A 22,887-nucleotide genomic window follows, 5' to 3' on the forward strand; every position below is an offset into this window, starting at 1 on the left:
TTTATTTTCTTATTTTTCTTTAATCTTACACGATAATCTTTAAATATCTAAATTATACCTTACCTTTGAAATATAATTCTTTTCCTAACGATCGAAAAGTTCAGAAATTATTCTAAATCTAGAAATATGTTGACGTATTTGTTAAAGAAGAAATCATTCTTATAATACTCGGTGACAAGGGTGCATAAAAACAAAAATAGAAGAATTCAGATTTTCATTTTCTAAGAGAGAGTTTTTCATAACTTCTACTTCAACAGATATTTTTAGAATGCTTTTTAAAATGAGGTAAAAAAATAACACATTGGAATCCTAAATTAATACTTAAATGAGAAAAAAATCAATCAAAATTTGACGCACCCTTATCGAGAACAATCATTATGAAAACTTAACTGAAAGCTTCAAAATGAAATGGAACTGAAAGAAAGTGAAAGGTGGCTATAATAAACTTTTCAGTTTCATACAAAAATCAAACCGGGTTTGAAGCTTACTTAGTACTTACTTAGAAGGTTACCGTAGATGACGATATATATTATTCTACGTCGTATACATAATTGACTTATATATAATTGACGTCGTATATTTAATTGACGTAGACGTCGATATATATAATTGACTTATATATATACAACGATTTTTCATAACCGTCGTTGAACAGCAGACCCATCTTTTTGGGTTTACGACAACGAATGTTCAACTCCGTAGCTTTGTAATTTAGAACTCAATCCAGAAGACGAGGGAACTCCTGGATCAAGTATTGGCTGAAATTTGTCTTTGTGGAGGACTTTTTGATGGAACTAACCAGCATTTGCGTGACATGGAGAGGAAGACCACGAGAATCTCCCACTGTTAGCCTGACGGCAAAGGGAATCTAACCCATGATCCTTCTACCACTGAGTATATTTCACGTTAGCACTGTGGTTGGTGCAAACCGGATTCGGATTCGTTTCGACTAGCCATCGCTGGGGATCCGAACCAGGTTCACCTCATTGGAAGGCCAAAATCCTCCATGTTTTCAATAAATTATCCTATTTAAATACTTGGTTAGTAATCCCATTTTTTATTTATTTTCTTTATCTTAACAACTATTTATATACACTGTGTAAAAATTTTTTTTCTGCATAATTATAAGTCTTGTTTGACCCATAAATTTCTCGGCGCATTTGGCTCAGATAAAAATATAACTCTCTCATATTAAGCTGAAGACAGAGTTTTTTTTAAATTCATTTATCAATTCATATCAATCATGCGAATATTAACTGTTTATCTCAGATTCCAAAACGGGAGTTTTTTCGAACATTGTAGAACGCAGATGATTATTTGATATGCTTTAATTTGGACAAAGTCCGTAGTGTGACCAGTTTTATCAGGTTAATATTAGAAGCTGTTGATAATTTGTAACAGTCTTAGCTCAATAAAAACAATATTTCTGTTCTTAAAATACATATTGACTCCCTAATAAGTTTATTTACACTTAGAAATCATATTTTTCTTAGTTGTTCATTATTCGCTCTTATCGGTTGTGAATCAATCGTTTTCTTTGCAAGGATAGGAAAAAATTAAATTTTTTTAATCAATTTTCGTTCGTTGCAGATACCATTAATTCAACTTTTATAAAAATGTTGAAAATGTCCCATTATCTTTTTTTTAATCATAAAAGTTGATTTCACTTATTTTAATATGATAAAAAGATAAAGGGCTTTTCAATGCTTTATCCCACACGTGACCAGGGAATTAATTTAAATATTTGTCAAAACTATTGGACAAACTTGTAATATGTAGAAAAACATATTGTAAATGTCTATGCGAGAAATATCGTAATACCAAATGTCACAAGATAAAATTAATTTCATTCAAAAGAAAATTCTATGAGATTATAATTTCTAATGGTTCCTTAGACGTGGACTCGCCCTAACAGATTTCATTAGAATAGCTAAACTTTTGGCTAATTTTAAATTTTTATCTCATTCATGGTTAACATGAAGCAACAGTTAACCCTTTCTCACAAAGCTTGTATTAAGCATGTTTTTCATCATTTTGTATTATTTTAGGCCAAAATAAGTGAAAAATATTATCTTCAGTATTTTAATAATTTATGGTTATGAAATACAGCATGAAATACTGGTGTCTTTTCTGCATTAAAGGTAAAATTTTTTAAATATGGCTCACTTATGAACAATAATTTTTCAAATAATTTCAATTTCACTTATTTTTAGAGGCGTGATGGCTCAGAGGGTAGAGCATTCGCCTTCCAATGAGGTGAACCTGGTTCGAATCCCGGAGATGATTGGGCGATATGAATTCAGTATCCAACTTGCACCGATCACAGTGCTGACGTGAAATATCCTCAGTGGTTGACGGATCATGGGTTAGAGTTCCCTTGCTGTAGGCTAACCGTGGGAGGAACTCGTGGTCAGCCTCTCCATGTAACACAAAGGCGGTTAGTTCGATCAAAAGTTCTCCACGAAGGCAAATTTCTCCCAATACTTGATCCTGGAGTTTCCTTGTCTTCTGGATTGGTTTCAAAATTACATAAACCCGAAAATTAGGTCGGTTGCTCAACGACGGTTATAAAATAAAATTTCACTTGTTTTCAGTTATTTAGATCTAAAAGAAACAATTATTCATCACTGAAATTTCTTTAATTTAAAAACTAAATTATTTAAGAATTTTTAAATATGAATGGAAATAAAGTTTTTTTAAAACTACTTTGTTTGCATTTTTTATTTTCGTGCAGTGTAATATGGGGTTTTCCCATAGTGAAAGTGAAGTGATAAAGTTTCGTAATTCCGATGGCAACGGGATTTTCAGAGCGTCTGAGTGTTTGTTTTCTGTCATGGAACAGTCGTCGTTTTCGTCGAGAGTTGTTTGTTTGCATCTGATCTGATCGGATTGCATTAATGTTTTTTCGCGAAGCGTTCAATAATAAAAAATGGATTTTTTAAAAAAAAACTTAACCCAGAGTTGCTTTTTTACAAATCTATCAAACTCCTCTATGTTTCTTATAATTTGCTTGTCGACTACATTTAGTTGACTCCAAAGTATAACTTTTGAAACTATCAAAAACACGATATATTTTATTTTAATTAAATACTTGTTCAATTTTTATATGAAATAAAACTTATCAGCTGTAGATTGTCTAATAACTTTTTTAATCGTAATTGCAACGCTCTTACAAGTTTTAGATTTGAATCCAGTTTTAAAATTGACTTTTTGTAACTCGGTGTCTGAATAAGTTATAAGACAGGATCTGGAATGATGCGATTTGCAGACACATAAATCTGCAATTTTTTCGTCCAAATGACGAATAAAATCGTCTACTACAACCAGATCACCATCCTCGTAGGTATACGGGGTAACCCTCTCACTAACTGAAAATTGAGTTCCTCAACGAACCACGGAGCGGAATACAAGTAACACCATTTAACTTTTCTAGGTGAATTTTCGTACGCATCGTTCTTTATCATTTGGTGAACCAAATACGTCTTTCCCGCTTGGCTAGGTCCGACTATCATGGACGAGCTGAGAAATTTAAGTTTTAACATTTCAAACACAAGCGTCGAAATTGTAATTCATTTAACTGAGCGCCAATGATTTCCGGTTTTAAATAACCCGGTTCGTCCCGCCAGAAATATCGAATATTAAAAAGTGTCCCGTGAAGCAGATGTGAAAAAACAAAGGTCTTACGATGTTTTCGGAAAAGGTCGTCGTAATTACAACTCTTTAACAAAATCAACGATTCGAGGATGCCAGCAACACTCAACAAAATAATGACAGAGATGTGTTTATGCGGAACATTTTTATGAAATCTATCTCAGTAACACGCAACTTTAAATATAATAATAATAATAAGTTATCTAATGTCTTTTTTATTCCACACCTTAGGGGTTTCGCGCCAATTGTATGCCAAAGCAGAAAAGAAAAGAAGAAAAAAAAATCGATTATCATATTAATGTGTGTTTATATTATACATATCTTGAATAATAATGAGTATAAACATCTGCTGATTTTATTCCTTGCAAACAAATAATAATAAAGTGTGAAGGAAATGAACGCATGCAAGAGATTATAATATAAGTTATATAAATATTTTGCTTCATTTTTACGATGGATGGAAGAGGAAACCAGACTCTTTTTCTCTCTCTCTCTTTTAAAATAATATATATATCTATGTTAAATATTTATTGCATTTATTTCAACAGATCCTACATCGAACATGATGAAAGTTTTGTTATTTAATCTACAATATTATAACAGAAGGTCCGTGGATTGGAATAACTTGACGGATGATGAAAAATATATACTCCGATATGGTTCCTTTCCACCCGAAATGCCCGAATCGCAGTCACCATCACAACCACCGCCACCACCCTCGCCGCAATAGAAAGGTAAGTTTTTTTTTAAAAAATCCAACATTATTTTTTATTTATTTTATTGAACGCTCCGCGAAAAAACATTCTCGCAATCTGATCAGATCAGACGAAAACAAACAACTCTCGACGAAAACGACTACTGTTCCAGACCGTGACAGAAAATATTTGCCGATCGATACGCAGACCCTCTGAAAATCCCGTTGCTATCGGAATTACGAAACTTTATTACTTCACTTTTCTCCCTATGGGAAAACCCCATGTTACACTATACGCGACTGCTCCAGATCGTGACATGCTGAAGTAAAACATGACTATATCATACCACTACCGCGTACAAGATGGTTAGATACTGTGGAAAAGTGTCTGAGCAATGAGGGAGTAAATACAATAGTGGTTTAGTAATAGAGCGTGGATGTAATACAGTAGTGGCGTCTGACAGATCAAGAGGAACACAGCTGCTTGAGACTATCATGGCTGGTAATCGGTTACAGTGCTGGTAGAAGAAGAATAAACATCGTGTTCAATAGCACCTTCAAAATTTGAGTGGTGTCGGATTTGTAGATAAGTAATAAATAATTAACTGCGAAAAATAACTGAGTTGTTGTTGCTGTTAATTTACGTCGCACTAGAGCTGCTCAATGGGCTATTGGTGACGGTCTGGGAAACATCCCGGAGGGTGATCCGATGACATGCCATCACAATTTTGATCCTCTGCGGAGGGGATGGCACCCCCTCTTCGGTAGCCCGACGACCTGCGAGCGAATTCCAGCACTTTACGGTAGCACAGTTTAACGAGGACCAATACCGCACACCCTCGGTCCCTACGCAGACTGATCCAAGTGGTCACCCACCCGACCACTGACCGTAGCCAATGATACTTGACTTCGGTGATCTGCTGGGAACCGTGTCTTAACGATCAGTCCACTGCGGGACATGAAAATAACTGAGAACCTGTTAGAAAAATAAATTACGATTAGTTTTAATCGATGCTCGAAAGGGCAAATGAAAGAAAACTGTTTTAGGATGCTTTCAATCAACACATCTAAGCCTTCGCACTGGTTACTACAAACAAAAAATCCGATCATCTTTTATTAGCCTTACGTTGTGACAGCTTTTTATTTTTTATTTTTCCTTCACTGGGCAGTTTAGAAGTACGGATGTTGTGACGTCTATCTTATATTTCTCACTGCGCAGTTTAGGTTCGTTACATCGGATTAGTAAATTGACCCGTGCAGAGACCTTATTTCTTATATAAGCTGTTGTTTCAATCCCATATTGTGCTCAAATAGCGGCTTATTATATTTCAGAATGTTCTGTTTTTGCCTAAGATTGCTTTCTGAGCCGTGATGGCTCAGGGGTAGAGCGTTCGCCTTCCAATGAGGCGAACCGGGTTCGAATCCCAGTCGATACGAATTCCGCATCCAGCTTGCACCGACCACAGTGCTGATGTGAAATATCCTCAGTGGTAGACGGATCATGGGTTAGAGTCCCCTTGCCGTTAGGCTAACAGTGGAAGGTTCTCGTGGTCTTCCTCTCCATGTAAAGCAAATGCAGGTTAGCTCCATCAAAAAATACTCCACGAAGGCAAATTTCTCGTAATACTCGATCCAGGAGCTTCCTTATCTTCTGGATTGGGTTCAAAATTACAAGGATACGAAGTTGAACATTGGTAGGCGTAAATCCATAAAATGGGGTCGGTCGGCTGTTCAATGACGGTTATAAAATAAAAATAATATTGCTTTCTGAGATATAAAATTAAATATAGAAGATTAAACCATGTGTGTTTTATTGCAGGTGTGAGCATAACTTTAATTAGACTATCGAATCCTCTGTTTTCTGCATTATGAAATGCATTGAAGTACAATGCATTTCGATACCTAAAATTGTAGAGCTTGCCACTCTTTTTTCAAAGGTGACAGTTTTACATGAAATTGATCCTCAGTGTTGTTTTCAGAGATGCATCATACGTTTCCAAAAATTCTATAAAATAAGAACATAATGCACAGAAATATTTTAGTACCTACAGTAACCTTTCAAATTATTAGGGACACTTAAAATTTCTAAAAAATTGTCATTTTTCAAAGTGTCATACCTTTTTCAAAAATGAATCAATTTCCATAAAAATTTCAAGATATCATGTTCAGGTCTTCTACTTTCACCTAAAAATTATCAATTTAATTTATCTCATTTTTTTTGTAGAAATTTGCACTTTTGAACAAAGCAATTTTTAAAAAAAAAGAAATTTCAAGTCTGACAAGTTTCTACTTTGTAACAAATTTTTTTGCATAAAAATTATTATTTACACACTAAAGTACAAGTCATTAACTTTAAAATGCGCTAAAGTAAATGACTTTACGATTTTTTGTGACTGAGATATGAGATTTTGAAAATTTTTTGTCATTTGTAGTGAAAACGAAATTAATGTGAATTCGAAAATTATTTAGTACTTAGTATTATTTTTTTGCAACTTTCTTATTCGGATTAATTATGAACATTATTTATAAATTTGCAATAAAATTTTAAAAAACGACTCAAAAAATGTAACTTTATTATAAAATTCAAAAACATTTTTGCAAAAAAAAATATAATAAAAAAATCTTAATATTTTGTAACATGTCCTTTTGCTTGTATAACTGCGTTTATTCTTCGCGGCATACTTTTAATACAAGCTTTTGCTTTTGCAATAATATCTGGGCTATTCCAGGTTTCTTTCAGCAAAAATACTGCCACAACTCACTTTTCACTATAAATGGCAAAACATTTTCAAAATCTCATATCTCGGTCAAAAAAATCGTAGAGTCATTTACGTTAGCGCGTTTCAAAGTTAATGACTTGTACTTTAATGTGTAAATAATAATTTTTATGCAAAAAACTTTGTTACAAAGTAGCAACTTGTCAGACTTGACATTTTTTTAAAAAAATTTGCACTGTTCGAAAGAGTAAATTTTTTGCAAAAAATTGAGATAAATTAAATTGATAATTTTTAGGTGAAAGTAGAAGACCTGAACATGATATCCAGAAATTTTTATGAAAATTGATTCATTTTTGAAAAAGTTATGACACTTTGAAAAATGACAATTTTTAGGAAATTTTAAGTGTCCCTAATAATTTGGAAGGGTACTGTGCTTAGAAGGTATAATGCTTCTCACCAAAAACGTTCTTAACAAACACAGTATTTTATAGAAAAAAAAATAGTTTCCATGATAAAGAGAGAAGTACAAAGACCTGCAATTTTTTTCTTAACTGTATGATTCATATGCGGGGTTTTCCACACTGATCACTCTTACTGTATATTTTTAGAATACTTGCCAATATGAATTTAAAAACGGATACACACTAAGATTCAGCACTGCTGGAAGTACTAGTGAAAAAGACCGAATGATAAAATTTCGACAAGTTTGATTGACTGATGAAACCCAGAGCTTTTTTCCCTCATTTTTCGCCGAAAATTTAATAGGTTGTGATATTCTCATTTTTGCCCCTTTCAAGAGGTAAGCAAAATCTCGTGAGCGTTAATTTTTTGTATAAATATTAGTTTGAAACCTAATCAGGTATTCAGTTTTGACAAATATTCTATAGATATATATTATGGGAAGTCTATACGGAACACCCAACATTCATGTATATTTGACTTGATTAATTAATACCGAATTAATATTTAAATTAATGCCAAAATTAATATATTATTCCCAAGGATTTTAAAAACAGTTGTTTTGTAACAGGTATGCTGATAAAATCAGGAATCATTAGAATCAGGAAATAATAAGGAATTAAAATTCATATTTTTTTAAATCCATTTATTTTCGATTTTTTTGTTGCAACTTTATGTAACAGTATTATTATTGCTTTCATTATCTATAATTTTTCTGGATATTTCTTAGCAAATAACCCATTCTAATTCTTTCGAATTTTACTTTCTATAGATGATAACGATATTTTTCGCAAAGATTGACGCTGCAGTTTTAATTGAAATCATAAGTTTGTCTATGATAAGTGATCACTCACAATATTTTTTTTGTCGTCTTATCTTTTCTGTTTTCTTATTCATCACCTGAGCATCGCATATCATAGTGGAGGACTGTACTGATAATATTGTAAAATGTGATGTATTTTTCACACGAGGTTTGTCATATCTTTGCATTCTGATAACTAGTCAATTGATGTGACTTAATCGTCGATAATTTGAAGTGTTTTCATCGACTATAAATATTAATATCGGATTGCTCCAAATACCCACAACCAGGGATATCATTCTGAAGTTCAGTTGGATAACTATTTGTAAGTATTTAATGTATATTTCGGTTTTGTGCAATTGCTAGAAATTTTTAACTTATTTCTAGATCAATAGGACATTTATTTTTTTAAAAATATTATCAAAGTTTAAAAAAAGATTTGAAATTATAAGTTTTGAATTTAAATTAACGAATCAGAACAATTGTCGTGTAATAAATTTTGAAAAAAATTATGTTGTTAAAAATTAACATGGTGCTTTCATTATTTCAAAAAAGATTTAAATGAAATATAAATTCTCAACTAGTGAATGGTAATTTATTTAGAAAATATTTTTAACCGCACGTTATAAAAACAGAAGAAAACTATGAATAAAAAATTTAAAATTAAATAGCTATTAAATTTTTTGATTTTGTTTTCGCTTTTCCTTATGCAGATGTGGCAAATACTTTTATTTGAAACATTTAATTATGATACCTATAATATGTAGTTATGATACTTATAATTATGATACCTATTTGGAATGAGGTTATTAACTTAAAGCAAAAAAATGCATGCCAAACTGATTAAATATGCATTTTTTTATAATCAATTCTATATGTCAAATAAATTTTACACATTAGCAGATTGAAACAGGAAGTTTAAGGCAATCCGTTAACTTTTAAAATCATTAAAAAAGCGAAGTTTTAGTTTGTTTTGGATATTAATGTAATTTGAAATTATTTTAAGTTTTGTTTCGAAAAAATCTGTAGTTTTAATCTTTGTAACTTATTACAGACTTGAAAATACAGGCTTCTATACAATTCAAAATTTAAATTTAGCAAATCAATATGTGCATTGGAATAAAAAAAATTTAGCATTCTCTCATTAAAACATTTATACTTATCGTAAAAACCATGAGCTGTGTTCAACGTGATATTCTTGACATATTAATACACAGATTTTAAATAATTAGGTAAATATTTTTTCTAATTTTTGTTTGTTATGTATAAGATTATATAAAAATATATATTTGTACTTTTGGGTTGAGTTAAAATAATTATTGAAAATTTTAATAATATCCTTAAATTAAATTGTTAAACTATTTTTGGCAAAAAATAAAATTTTAAAAACTGATTTTTACATTGAGAAAAAAATATGGTGAAATTTACAGTGCTTCTGACTCCATGGGAACACCAAAAACTTACCATATGAACGGAAAAAATTACAAAATAACCAATGAATCGATGAAATACTGTATCTATGGATTCAGTTTTTTTTTAAAAATTAAATTTTTTTTAAATTTTACAGAATGCTAATTTTACTGGAATTTTTTTTCTCTCTGTACTGATGAACTCTTTATCTCTAAACCATTAGCAATAATTTAGTAAACATAAATACATTAATTTACTATTTAATTTCGTTATTAAAGGTGTATACTTCTGTAAATGTTCACATTTTTTCCATTCTGTTTAAAAAAAATATAATTTAAAAATGCAAATAGTGAGCACATATTTAAGATAAGTATTCACTTTTCGATTGCTAAAATAAATAGAAAAATGAAATTATTAGTTCTTTAAACATAGCGATAATCTCTTAATTTTTCTTAAATTAATATTTTCTGATTTAATTGTTTTTTTACTAACTTTCAATGGTTCTTAAATAAAATTTTTAATGCTACTAATAGTTGTTAATTATAATTCATAAATTATACGAATAAAAGTAGGAGAAAAAATTATACGATTATTGTAATAATTCAAAAGGTTCAATAAAATTTTTAATAACTTGTATAGTCATTCTCAGAACCTCAAATTTTTCACTAATTGTGTCAAATTTTGCACTAAAAGTGCTCTAATCGTGAATGACAATCTTTATTTTTTTGGTACAATAAATATTAACCTAATTAGTAAAAATAGGTTTTTAACTGTATACTCTTTATCGAGTGTAGTTTAAATTATTTTTCCTAATTATAGTCACATGGAATTTCATGAAATTGTTTATTATATTTTGTAGAATATAATTAATTGATAACATTTGTAAATAAGAAGAGCATTGTTACGTTTATTTTAAATTTTGCTTTCTATTTTTTCAGTACCAAAATGAAATTTATTGCACTTTTTGCCTTCATCGCTGTTGCAGCAGCGACTAGACTACCTTTCGATTCTCAACTAGACGAACATTGGGAAAACTTCAAGGTAAGTAATTCATTGAATAATTATTCCAAATTAATCAAATCTTACAATGCATAGTCAAATTAATAGAACGATAAACTCGGCAACGAAAATAACTTTTTTTTAGTTATGAACTATTGCATTTACTATCTTGTTTGTTTATTTTTTGAATAGTTCGTTTATTACTGAAATTAACGTATATAACCTCGTTTTTTTAGAGGGCTTTCGGAAAGAAGTATGATGGTAAAGAAGAGTTCGCAAGGCGGCTGATCTGGGAACAGAAAGTTGCTGACATCGTAGAACACAATCTTCAGGCTGACATGGGCCTCCACAAATTCAGAAAAGGTCTTAACCAATACAGTGATATGGTAAGATTTCAATTATTTCTCCTGTCTTTTATCTTTCTTTAAAAAAATCAGTAAAAAAATTCTAATTCTAAATTTAAACTTAGAAGCAAATAAATTTTGAACATTTCCCATAATATTCAAAATTGTAGTCATAAGTGTAGTTATTGGTCACAAATTGAACTGGTAACACGTTATCAAGTTATACAGATACCCATTATTTTTAATACGTATTTTTATAACACATTTAATATTTTAACTAATTTAATCATTGAATATGACAGATGAGTTTATCAATTTAATTTCATTGAAGTATAAATTTCATTTAATTCAAATATTTATTTAATAAAATTCAGACATTAATTTCATTTAATAAAGGTATTAATAGTTTTTCTATTATAATAACACTGAGAATAATATATGGTCAAAACTACCAGAATATGGCAAAAATGTTTTGTACATATTTATATAACACATACGATAGTTTAAGTACTTTAATCAATGAATATAATAGATCAGCTTATCAATTTGATTTCATTCAAGTATAAATTTGATTTGATTACCATATTTATTTGATAAAATTCAAATATTAATTTCATTTAATAAAGCTATTAATAGTTCTTCTATTATAATTACACTGAGAAAAATGTATGGTCAAACCTACCACTATAAAGTAAAATTTACCATATTTCTGATTCTATGAGAGCATCGAAAAGCTCAGTAATTTTTACCGAAGTGTTCGGTAATGATTTCGGTATAATGAACAAAAAATTATGGTTTCATAATGTGTGATATAATTTGGTAAATGGGATAAAATTTGTTAGTTTTATCATGATATTTTGGCATATGATAGAAATCATTCTTTCGGTTAACATTATTCTTCAGTTTTGTATTTTTTATTAAATGTGTGGTAATAAGAACTGCAATTTTGAAAACTGAATTTCAGGTAAACCGTTTCTATATAAACGGGAAAATTGTTAAATGATTGATATAAATACCATACATTTTAGTTTTATTATCAAATGTTAAGTTCTTTTTTTTTTTACCAGAAATGTCCTTACCATACGGTACGGTAATTTTACCAAAATAGTTTTTTCTCGGTCTAAAAATTTATATTTTCGTTTTTTAAATTATTTTCTCAATTAAGAGCTTTCTCGTTTTTTTAAATTTTTAATTAATTACAAAGATGGTCGAACATTGAATGTGAGGAACATGCCAAATGTCTTGCTTAAAAGAAGTGCTATTAACCAGTTTTTGGACAATACTTTAAATTATAGCTTGGTTTAATATTTTTTAAATAACGAATATTTATTATTTTTTTTTTAAATAATTAAAGATATTTTTTTGGCGTTTTTGAAACTCAAGTGCTTAATAAATAAATAAATAAAAAAAAAAACTGCAAAGGTTATTTACTCTTATAGCTTCACAGTCTTTAAACATTATATTAAAATCTTAAAAAAATTCTATATTTAAGGTTATGTAAGAACAAGTATTTAATAAAATTTTTTTTTATTTTATAGAGCCATGATGAATTTGTGAAACATTTCAATGGATTTAGAAGCCACGGTTTGAGAAGCAGAAATGGCAGTGTCTGGGTTGAACCATTGAACGCCGAAATTCCCGATACCGTTGACTGGAGGAAGAAGGGACTTGTTACCCCAATTAAAAACCAGGTTCGTTAAAAACTTCGTTAATTTTCAAAATAGATTATTTTTTTAATTGAATGTTTTTAATACGCTTACAATTCTGATTATTATTCAAAATGAAAGGTAAAATTGTTGTTCCTTTATTCTATTATCAATCAATCGCATAACATAATATTCAAATTGGACCCATAATTTATCATGCAACTGTTCATGATAAAAATATTCAATTTCCATTTTACAATTATTAGACAGTAAGTTATATTTACTTTTAAACTAAATTTTATTTAAAGTTGTGTCCAGTAAACGTAAGCATTTAAAATAATGAATACAAAATAACTGTTTAAAATGTTAAGTATTTTAAATTTTAAGTTTAAAATTTGACTTCTCGCCCAATTTACGAATAATCTCTTCAGCGTAAAAGCATTTCACGTTTCGTCAGTTTTCATTGTTTCTCAAAAGTGAATATGAATTTCAAATTAAAGTTTCTGATAAAATACCCAAAATAATTAGGTATAAATTAAACAAAAATAGAATTGGAAACTAAATGTATGGAACCAATTCTGTATTAATGTAATAAATTTTTTTACGATCTTTTAATTGATTAATTTTTAATTTTGATCTAACAATCTGCTTAACAAAACAAAAATTATAGTGAAGATACTATACTCCTAAAAGAGAGAAGGCTTTTGCACTGATTCACAACGTTCGAACTACAAGAGGATTCGATTTCTCGTTAATGGTAACTTGTGCGAACGCCTTCTCTCTTTAAGGAGGTGTTGGAAGATATTGTAAGGGTTGCTGAGAGAAGTAATCAGGGGGAGGAGCCTTCTACTAAGGCAGATTATCTAAGTTTTCTTGTTGAAAATTATTCTACAAAAGTAGACAGTATATTGTGTAATAATTTGAAGGTTGTTGAAAAATTGAGATTTCATTTCACTTTTTTTTTCTGTAGAAAATGTGAACGTTGAGCTTTTCAAGGGGACAATAGCAGTTAAAATTCTTCGGTCTAATTGGACGCACAATATTTATTTTAGACAAAATTATTTTAGTTGTTTACCATTGTATCGGAGATTTTTAGAATGAAATAATTGCGCCAAAGTTGTGCAACCTTATCTTCAATTTTCATTACAATAAGTACATTGTGTGTTTTACATAACGTTAGATAACCAGGTAAGCTACGCCAACAAATAAAGATAACATCACAGCAAAGAATATTTTAAGAACGCTTTTGACACTTTGTTTTCATAGAGCTTATCGCCGAAAAAGAGTAGACAGATAAGAACAGTTTAAGTTTCTTTACTTAAATAACTAAAGCTCACTAACCGTCTATGTTTGAAGAAACGTTTATCGCCATGTCTTTCTTTTGATAGACAAGGAAAACAAATATTTATTTTGATCTAATGTAATATGTCTTATTTAATGGACTCGCTAATCATCGATATTTGACGAAATGTTTATCGTTATGTCTTTCTTTTGATAGACATGGAAAACATATCGTAATAATTGATAAGTTTATGCCTATTTAATGGACCCGCTAACCATCTATATTTGACGAAACATTATTGAAATGTCTTTCTTTTGAACGTTTTTGAAAACAAATATTTATCTTGATAATCGTAATATAATGGAATTGGTATCATAAAATGAAATTTTTCTTTTGTTTGAATAAGATACACTATCGGTTTATGCTATAGTGATAAGCGTCACTTTTCTAAAGATGGCTTTTATACATCAAGCTGTTTCTTAATATTGTTTCCAGATAAGCAGTTTGCAAAATTTGGAGTTTTCATTTGATTACAGCACAATACAGAGTAATATCTCATTACATATATAAAATTTTTAGTTTTTCTTTTGTTGATAGAAATGGACTCTTGAACAATTTCAAAATGTGGGTGACTTATTATATTTTCAGAAACTCTTCATATAAAAATTTTATTCTGAAAGCGTAACAAGCCAGTATTTTAATGTTCTTGAAATTTTTTTCCCTCGCTTCTAATTAGTTTCTAGGAGCAATAAAGACTCACAACCTGAAAATAATCATAGAGAGAACAAATAAAATTTGGTTTTGAAATACCTCCTATCATTATTCATTAAATGAAAAGTGGTAGCTAAAACAAAAAAACTATCGGCATATTTAACACTACAATTATTAATTTAGAGAGTTTTATTTAATAGGAACAATGTGGTTCTTGCTGGGCTTTCTCCACCACCGGATCTTTGGAGGGACAGCACATGAAGAAGACCGGAAAATTGGTTTCCCTCAGTGAACAGAATCTCGTAGATTGTTCTGGAGCAGAAGGTAAGCAGGAAAAATTGTTCGAAATTCCTAGATTTATTTAAATTTTTTAAAAATACTCTGAAAGAGAAAATTGTAACCTTGTTCGACGGCTGATATGATTTATAAGTTTCATGCAAATTAAGAAGCATAACGTACAGTTTTGCTAAAGATTGAATTTAATTAATTAATTTTACCACAGCTAAACTGTGGAAAACTCATTGATGTAAACAATATCGATAGTTAATATAAAAAGATTTGCGTAATACGCCTTTTCGCTTCATAATCTGTGCTTCCAAAGTTAGACATTATCAATGGGACATTACCTTAAGAAATAATTTTGTGATTTAGTTTCGATACCGGTAAAGAAGTTTCTAAAAGTCAGGATAAATTAAAAGATTAGTAAATAAATAAAATGATGAGATAATTGACATCCGACTATATCACTTAAATTTTTAGTGTTAAAAGAAATGCACATTCAATAAAGATGTGTGTGGTAAAATAATATGCAAGACAATGTTTAAAATTCATGAGAAGTAAAATAAAAGAAATATAACAATTTGAAATGTTGAAAGTTTATCTTCTTTTTAAAGAGAAATATTCTTGAAAACAAGAATTGAAAAATCCTTATTTGAAATAGTAGAATATCATTTAATAAAATGTTCTGAAAGGTGATAAGATCTAATTAAATTTTCTAGTGAACGAAGCCATTAAATGACAATAATTGAACACTTTTTAGAAAACGGAGCAGAGAAAATTATCTTCGCGATCTGATGAGTGAAGTTTCAATTTATAAACTAAATATACCCTATCATCGGTTTGTTAAGATTCATGGCTATCACATATTATGGAGAATATATGAACAAAATACATTATATTATGTATCACATGAAAATGGTAGATAATTATTTTATATTTGTAGGCAACATGGGCTGTGAAGGAGGTCTTATGGATCAAGCTTTCCAGTACATCAAACAGAACAAAGGAATTGACACTGAAGCATCCTACCCATACACAGCTGAAGTAAGTTTTTTTTAACAACGTATATTTTAAAAATGCTTCAAAACATATTGGGTTTAGAGAAGGTCTTGAATTCAAGGAATTGGCAATATCGTTCAAAAGCTCATAGCTACAAACTGAATTGTCTCATTGTGAGGAAATTTACTTTAAAAACGTTTTATAATACGAAATCTTATAAAGTTAGTCCGAAAATAAAAATGTTGAAAACCACAATTTGTTATTAAATCGAGGATTTCTTGTAACACGAAAGCAATCAGTTAAAACAAGAGATTGGAAAGACTATGCCACCACCAGAATTCAGACGTATTCAATTTCCCTATAAGCAAATGCTCTTTTGTCTGGAGTGCTCTATTAAATTGAGAAGTTTTGTAAAAGAACAACCGCCGATTACAATGACCGAGAAAAGAATCTGCTACAATCAGGATTCATGCTTATGCAGCCTACGTAAAAACAAGTGCTCTATTAATAAGCGTTGCCCAGATTTTTTGAAAGAATAAGCACAACGAGTTTTCAAACTTTAGTAAAAGCAAATGTTTCATATGCTGGATTTTGAGCATTTTCATAAAACAGGAGCAGCTGTTAAAGTATATTAATAGAAATAAGCTGCCACTACCAGGATTCAAGCATACATTACTTTCCTAAAAGAAAATGTTCTGTTATCTGACTACACTCCCATATTTTAAATAATGCCGAATATTTTAGTTTGCCCGATAAAGGGTAAAAATACAATTAGAGGATTGTATTTGAGAGCAAATTTGCCTAATTATAAATTCTTGAAATCTCACAGTTTTGAATTTTTGTAGGATGGTGACAGATGTCTTTTCAAGAAAGCTAATGTAGGAGCCACATGCACTGGATACGTTGACATTCCAACTGGTGATGAAGATGCCTTGAAAAAGGCTGCTGCCACTGTAGGTCCAATTTCAGTTGCCATTGACGCAAGTCACGACAGCTTCCAATCATACCAGTAAGTTCAATTAATAGAATTTTTCACTTTAACTCTCTTGGAATGCAACTGTTACCTTTCCATTTATTTTTCGCTCGTAATGAGTATTCTGCATCATTTTCAAAATATTTATGCACCCTGGACTATAGTATCATGCAAGTTTACAGCATAATACTTCATAAAGTTTTTAAATGACGAATACTATTTATGTGAAAATTAATATTTATACTCTTGATTAAGGGACATTAAAGCAAACTAGAACGAAAATGCTGTTCAAACTTTATGATCTTAGGCTTACTGTTAATTTTCCAGATATCAGTACCGATATTTTGATGAAAATTTTAGATTGGTTTTATAAATTAATACCATTTACTAATGACATATTACTCGAAGTCTGATTTGCTATTTTAATACTTAAATTGTTTCAAGGATAGAATAATAATATATGAAATAAAATGTATCTATTAAGCTCTGATCATGGAAATATTTCTTTTTAAAATTAAAGATTTATGCTAAAAATTGGTGAACTAGTCACAGAATTTTACCACAAAATTTAATATAGTACATTTATTGAATCATATTTGATATGAATATATATTTTTTCGAAGTGAATTTGTAATAGCAGTTAAAATAGTTAAAAATGAATATTGCTCCTTCAAATTACTTTCGAGCAATTTTCTTTAGTTAAGTTAGAAAACTAATTTTTTTAAAGTATTTTAATAGGTGCGAAATAAGTAGACCTAAATTTTAGTATTTTCTTACGGTTATTATAAGAAATAATGAAATTTGAAAATGTAAAAACCATTTTATTTATAAAGCTTTCAAAAATTTAAGTGATTTATAAAAGCATTTACGAAAACAAATTTTAAAGTCTGAGTATTAATTTAGTGATATACTCAAGAAATTATTTTCTAAAGTCTAACTTCTTTTTTCCTAAACAGTTATTTTTTTCTAACACAAAAGAAGTGTTTTCTTTTAAAACATAACAGATGTATTTAAATATGTGTTTTAAACGTTTTTTTAATTTTTTCAGAGACGGAATTTACGATGAACCTGATTGTAGTACTGACCAATTGGATCACGGTGTTTTGGTTGTTGGTTATGGAAGTGAAGATGGTAGTGATTACTGGTTGGTCAAGAACAGGTAATTATTTATTAATTATTATTTTTAGAATGTCAAACGAATAAACATTATAGAATAATAGTAAAGATTTTGTTCATATATTTCAAATTAACTAATTTTTCTCCATCTTTTTTAATTAAAATTATTTTTAACATCTCTTTTTGGAAAAAAATAAATAATTTTTTCTCCTGACAAATAAAAATAATATACTTTTTTATTGCAGTTGGGGAACAAGCTGGGGAATTAAAGGTTACATCAAGATGTCAAGAAACAGTGGCAACCAATGCGGTATTGCTACTCAAGCCAGCTACCCACTTGTATAAACTTTCAAAATATCTGTGATTAAAGTAACTGTGATTTTTAGGACTTGAAAATGGTTTTGAAAAGAAAAAGATTTTATGTTACGTTTTTATTAAAAAATATTTTATAAAAAATACATTTTTGTTTTATTTTAAAAATCATCGTAAGTTTATACACTAAAAAATAGAAGAATCTCGTAACTATTTAATGATTTTGAATTTAATAACCATTGCGTCTAAAGAAAATACATTAAAAAATCTAATTTTATTCGTTCAATAATTGAGGACATACTAGCAAAAATATGTAGTATTGAAAAGCAATCAGAAAGTAAATCAATCCTTTTCAGCAGTAATAAGACTTTTTTCCTGCTTTTAACGTTTTCATTGAAAGGAAAATACTTTGAAAATTTTTTCAGAAATTTTGAGAAATATTAAAAATGCAAGAACAATTGAATTAAAATAAGAACAAAATTTACTGATTTTGAGTTAAAATTGTGAAACTCAGAGAAATATTCCTGACAAATTTAAAATAAATGTATTTAGTTCATATATCATATATTATATTCCACATCAAATTACGGAATAAAGTACCGGCACTTTGGGTGCATTATCCGTAAAATCCATTTCTATCACAAAGTCTATTTCTATCGTAAAAAATTCACCGTAATTTTCATAGTAGTATTTATTTATATTAGAGTAATTCGGTGATTTTACGGCAATTATTGCTATAAAAATTATGGTATATCAGAATATTTTGCTCTGTAACATGTTCCGGTAAGAATGATAAAAAGTATCGGTACCCTGCTGAGTGTGGTACTTTTTACCGTAATTTGATTCCATAATTTCTTTACAGTGTACGTCAATATATCTAGAAGCAAACTCTATACAATTTAGTGAATCAAATTTGATAGTAGGTAAATCCTTAAGGAAAGTTCAACTGAAAATCTTTTTCAAAAACTTATTTTTCGTTTGAATCCTCTGCTTTGCTTGAAAATTTCATAAGAGAGCTTTCCTAAGTTTGAAAAAATTAATTTTTGAAATGTAATCTGAAATTTAAAGAACTTTTAAGTCCAAAAATAATTTTATGAAATTGCCATAAATGGCTTTTTATGAAAATTTTAATAAATTATTCTCTAGGAATGTGCAATATCAAGAGAAACAAAACGAAAATATGTTTTAAAAATCTATTTTTGAAGGTGTAGGGGAAATTAACTATTGCAAAGAAGGAAAAAATACATCATAAATAAAAATATAAATATAATTACAATATTCGATTTTTATGTGTATTAATTTGCAATCTTTATATTTTACACTAAACATTAAAAATATACTAATTAATTGGTATAATTATTGAGTTAAGAAGCAAAATCGGAAAATATTATCAATGGCCTTTTAGATAAGTAATTCAGTATTCACTCATTTAAAATTCGAAAATGATCAACTGAATAATTCCTGAAATAGAATAATTTTAAAAAAAAAAATGTTATAAAAGCGTACAAGTCAAATAAAAATAATGATAATAAGCTAAAATTATTCAAAATAAGCTAATAATAATAAAATAAGTTAATAATAGTAAATTAAAAGGACTAAGAAATACACACCAGTATAGTTTAGTAAATATACGCTTTTGCCAAGCTGAAGTGTGACACATTACATATTTACGGAGGGGTGGGGGAAAATGCGGATGCAAAACATTACCATAAAATAGTTTAAGAGGAAACACCAAAATGACTGTCGAAAAAAAATTTTTTTTTTAAAAGCAACTTTTATGATTGCATAGTGAGGATAAACTTGGATTTTTATTTTTGCATCATTTAACATGTTCTGAGCAAAATTTAAATCCGATAATAAGAGTAAATTAGGTCAAACAAAATGCCTGCACGATCTAATGTGTACAATTTCCTTTTTGAGATATCTGAAAGGTCAGACATCAGTTAAATCAAGTTTCAATTTCTCCATCAAAGTTAGCCGATTTCACGGAGAAAAAAAATTCTAGTAAAATCACCGGCAATGACAATTCTATTATTGAAAACCAAAATATATTGAAGTTAAACCCTTTAATTAGTTAAAATTTTTCCTTTCATATGATGCTGTTCATATATAATTTTGGAAACTATGGTTTTCAAAAATATAGCTCTTATTACCACACATTTGGTAAAAAATACATAAGTGAAAAAAAAGTTGTATTAATTTTTTTAATAAATTTTTTTATGCCATGCTCTGATTTTTCATGAAGAAATTGACAAACTCTACCACATTTACCAAATTTTATCACAGATTATTAAACCATATATCATTTTTAATTTTATCATATCATTACAAAAGCTCTTCGGTAAAAAAAATACCGAGGTTTCTGGTGTTCCCATAGAGATAGAAACACGATCAATTTTATCATATTCTAGCAGGCTTGATCATACTTTTTTTTCAATGTTGCTTTAAAATAACTTAAGAAAAAAAGATGTAGTTTCCCCCATAATACAAAGCATGTTTTCTTATATATTTAAAACAAAGCAAAAATCACATAAAAAATGCGCCAAAAGTTAGGGTCTACCACTTAATTAATCAAAAGCTATAAATGCAATAAAAATACTATATGTTATGGAAACTATGTGTATATATGTTGTGAAAATTTCAAGTGAATCAAATGTTAAACGCCGCTTTACCTTGTAAAAAGTATCTACTACTTTTTGATTTATATGGGTTATCATTTAGCCTTTTAGAGCAAGTGCTTACTATAAAACTATCAAGAAAAAAGGGTTAAATTATGGAAATTTTGCCTTTGACTTTTAGAACAAGGGCTTACTATAAGACTATGAAGAAAAAAGGATTAAATTCTGGAAACTTTGACTTGGTCTTTTAGAGCAAGTGCTTACTAAAAAATATTAAGAAAAAGGATTAAATTTTGGAAATTTTGACTTAGTCTTTTAGAACAAGTGCTTACTATAAGACTATAAAGAAAAAAGGATTAATTTTTGGAAATTTCACAATTGTGTTTCCCCTAAAGAATTTCTGAATACAGAATTCAGAATATAAATTCTTGATCGAATTAAGTTACTTTACAAGAACATGTTATGGAATAAGAAATCTGATATACCGTAATTATTGCAGTAAGAATTGCAGTAAAATTAACGAATCATTCTAATTAAATAAATATTACTGATAAAATTAGGATATAGTATTTTACAGTAAGAAAGGATTTTACTGTAAAATGAAATTTTCGGATGATGCAGTACTTTCGGTTGTAAAGTGAAAGTACCATAATTACCATAATTTGTACCGGAATTTCTTACTGCGAAGAACATTTAACTCAATAATTGAAGACTAGAAATAAGATAAGATTGTTAGAGTTATATTTTGAGTTCTAAAGAAACGCAAATTTACACGTGCAAGAACATTCCAAGTGATACATTTTTGACAGAAAAGATTAATGAATAATCAATAAAATTCTAAAATTTACAGCTGAAACATTTATTAAAAACAAGTTTGAATTTATTAAAAGTAATTTGAAAGTTTTTTTTAAAGAAAAATAGTTAAACTACTGTTGCTTTTCTATTTTGTTTTATTTTATTGAGCAATTTGAAAAACCTGATCACTACTAAGTTCCTAATGAATAGTGAAAAGTTTATGACGCATTCAATTTAAATGCAGTTCATGTCCACAAAACTGCCCTGAAGGAATAAAATAATTCGTATGCAGTCTTAGATCTTGAAATCTGGTTGCTTTTAAACTGTTTTTAAAACATAATATCAATTATTATTTAATTGAGAATCATTACAGTTAGCTTATTTTTTTGCATTATTATTAAGTATTATTACACAGATAAAAAAGTATGGTCAAAGCTACCAGAATAAGGAAACATTTACCGAGTTTCTGACTCTATGAGAACACCAAAAAGCATGGTGATTTTTACCGAAGCGATTTGGTGATGATTTTGTTAAAATTAACATTAAAATATGGTTTTATATAATGTGATTAAATTTGGTAAATGTGATATCATAATACCTTAAAGCATGGCATAAAAACCATTTATACGGTTAAATTTGCTCTTATAATTTTTACTAAATGTATGGAAATAAGAGCTATCAGTTTGAATACCAGACATGACCGTTACCACATGAACGAAAAGTTCCCAAATGAATGGTTTAAATACCAGATATGAATAATACAAGAATTACGTTTTTTTCAAATTTTTCTTAAATCAGAAATGTTAATACCATACCTTAACACTAATTTTGTTAGAACTTTTTCTCCGTGTATTATAACTTATGAAGTTTTATTATGTGCTTCGTGATTCCATTAAATTTCTTTTGCCATTGTATATGGTGACTGGAAAATATTAAATCAACGCATATAATTTATGATAAAACTATTTTATTGTTTGCTATTCTAAACTGTCTTTAAATTTTTAAATTTAAGTTAATGAGAATAAATTAAAATGGTATTTATAATTTTGGTTATTGAAATGTTCTATAGACGATAATTTT

General features: G+C 28.8%; 1 protein-coding gene across 1 annotated transcript; it reads left to right on the top strand.

Moving 5' to 3' along the window:
* The first annotated feature begins 8,612 nt into the window (after positions 1-8,612).
* LOC107455896 (cathepsin L-like peptidase) lies at positions 8,613-18,540 on the top strand. Its single transcript, XM_043044348.3, has 9 exons — positions 8,613-8,648; positions 10,672-10,774; positions 10,969-11,118; positions 12,615-12,767; positions 14,916-15,039; positions 15,938-16,038; positions 16,839-17,002; positions 18,015-18,125; positions 18,328-18,540. The coding sequence occupies exons 2-9, from the start codon at positions 10,679-10,681 to the stop codon at positions 18,425-18,427; spliced, it is 999 nt and encodes a 332-aa protein (XP_042900282.1). The 5' UTR covers positions 8,613-8,648; positions 10,672-10,678; the 3' UTR covers positions 18,428-18,540.
* Positions 18,541-22,887: the final 4,347 nt, after the last annotated feature.

The sequence above is a fragment of the Parasteatoda tepidariorum genome, chromosome 10 (assembly GCF_982258835.1).
Source record: "Parasteatoda tepidariorum strain Cologne lab strain chromosome 10, Ptep-v5.0, whole genome shotgun sequence".
NCBI classification, from domain to species: domain Eukaryota; kingdom Metazoa; phylum Arthropoda; class Arachnida; order Araneae; family Theridiidae; genus Parasteatoda; species Parasteatoda tepidariorum.

Bases quoted from the DNA above. Each gene is read 5' to 3' on its own strand.
- LOC107455896 (XM_043044348.3), top strand. From the start codon at position 10,679: ATGAAATTTATTGCACTTTTTGCCTTCATCGCTGTTGCAGCAGCGACT. The intron at 11,119-12,614 runs GTAAGATTTCAA...TTTATTTTATAG, and splicing joins TTAACCAATACAGTGATATG to AGCCATGATGAATTTGTGAA. The intron at 12,768-14,915 runs GTTCGTTAAAAA...TTTATTTAATAG, and splicing joins TTACCCCAATTAAAAACCAG to GAACAATGTGGTTCTTGCTG.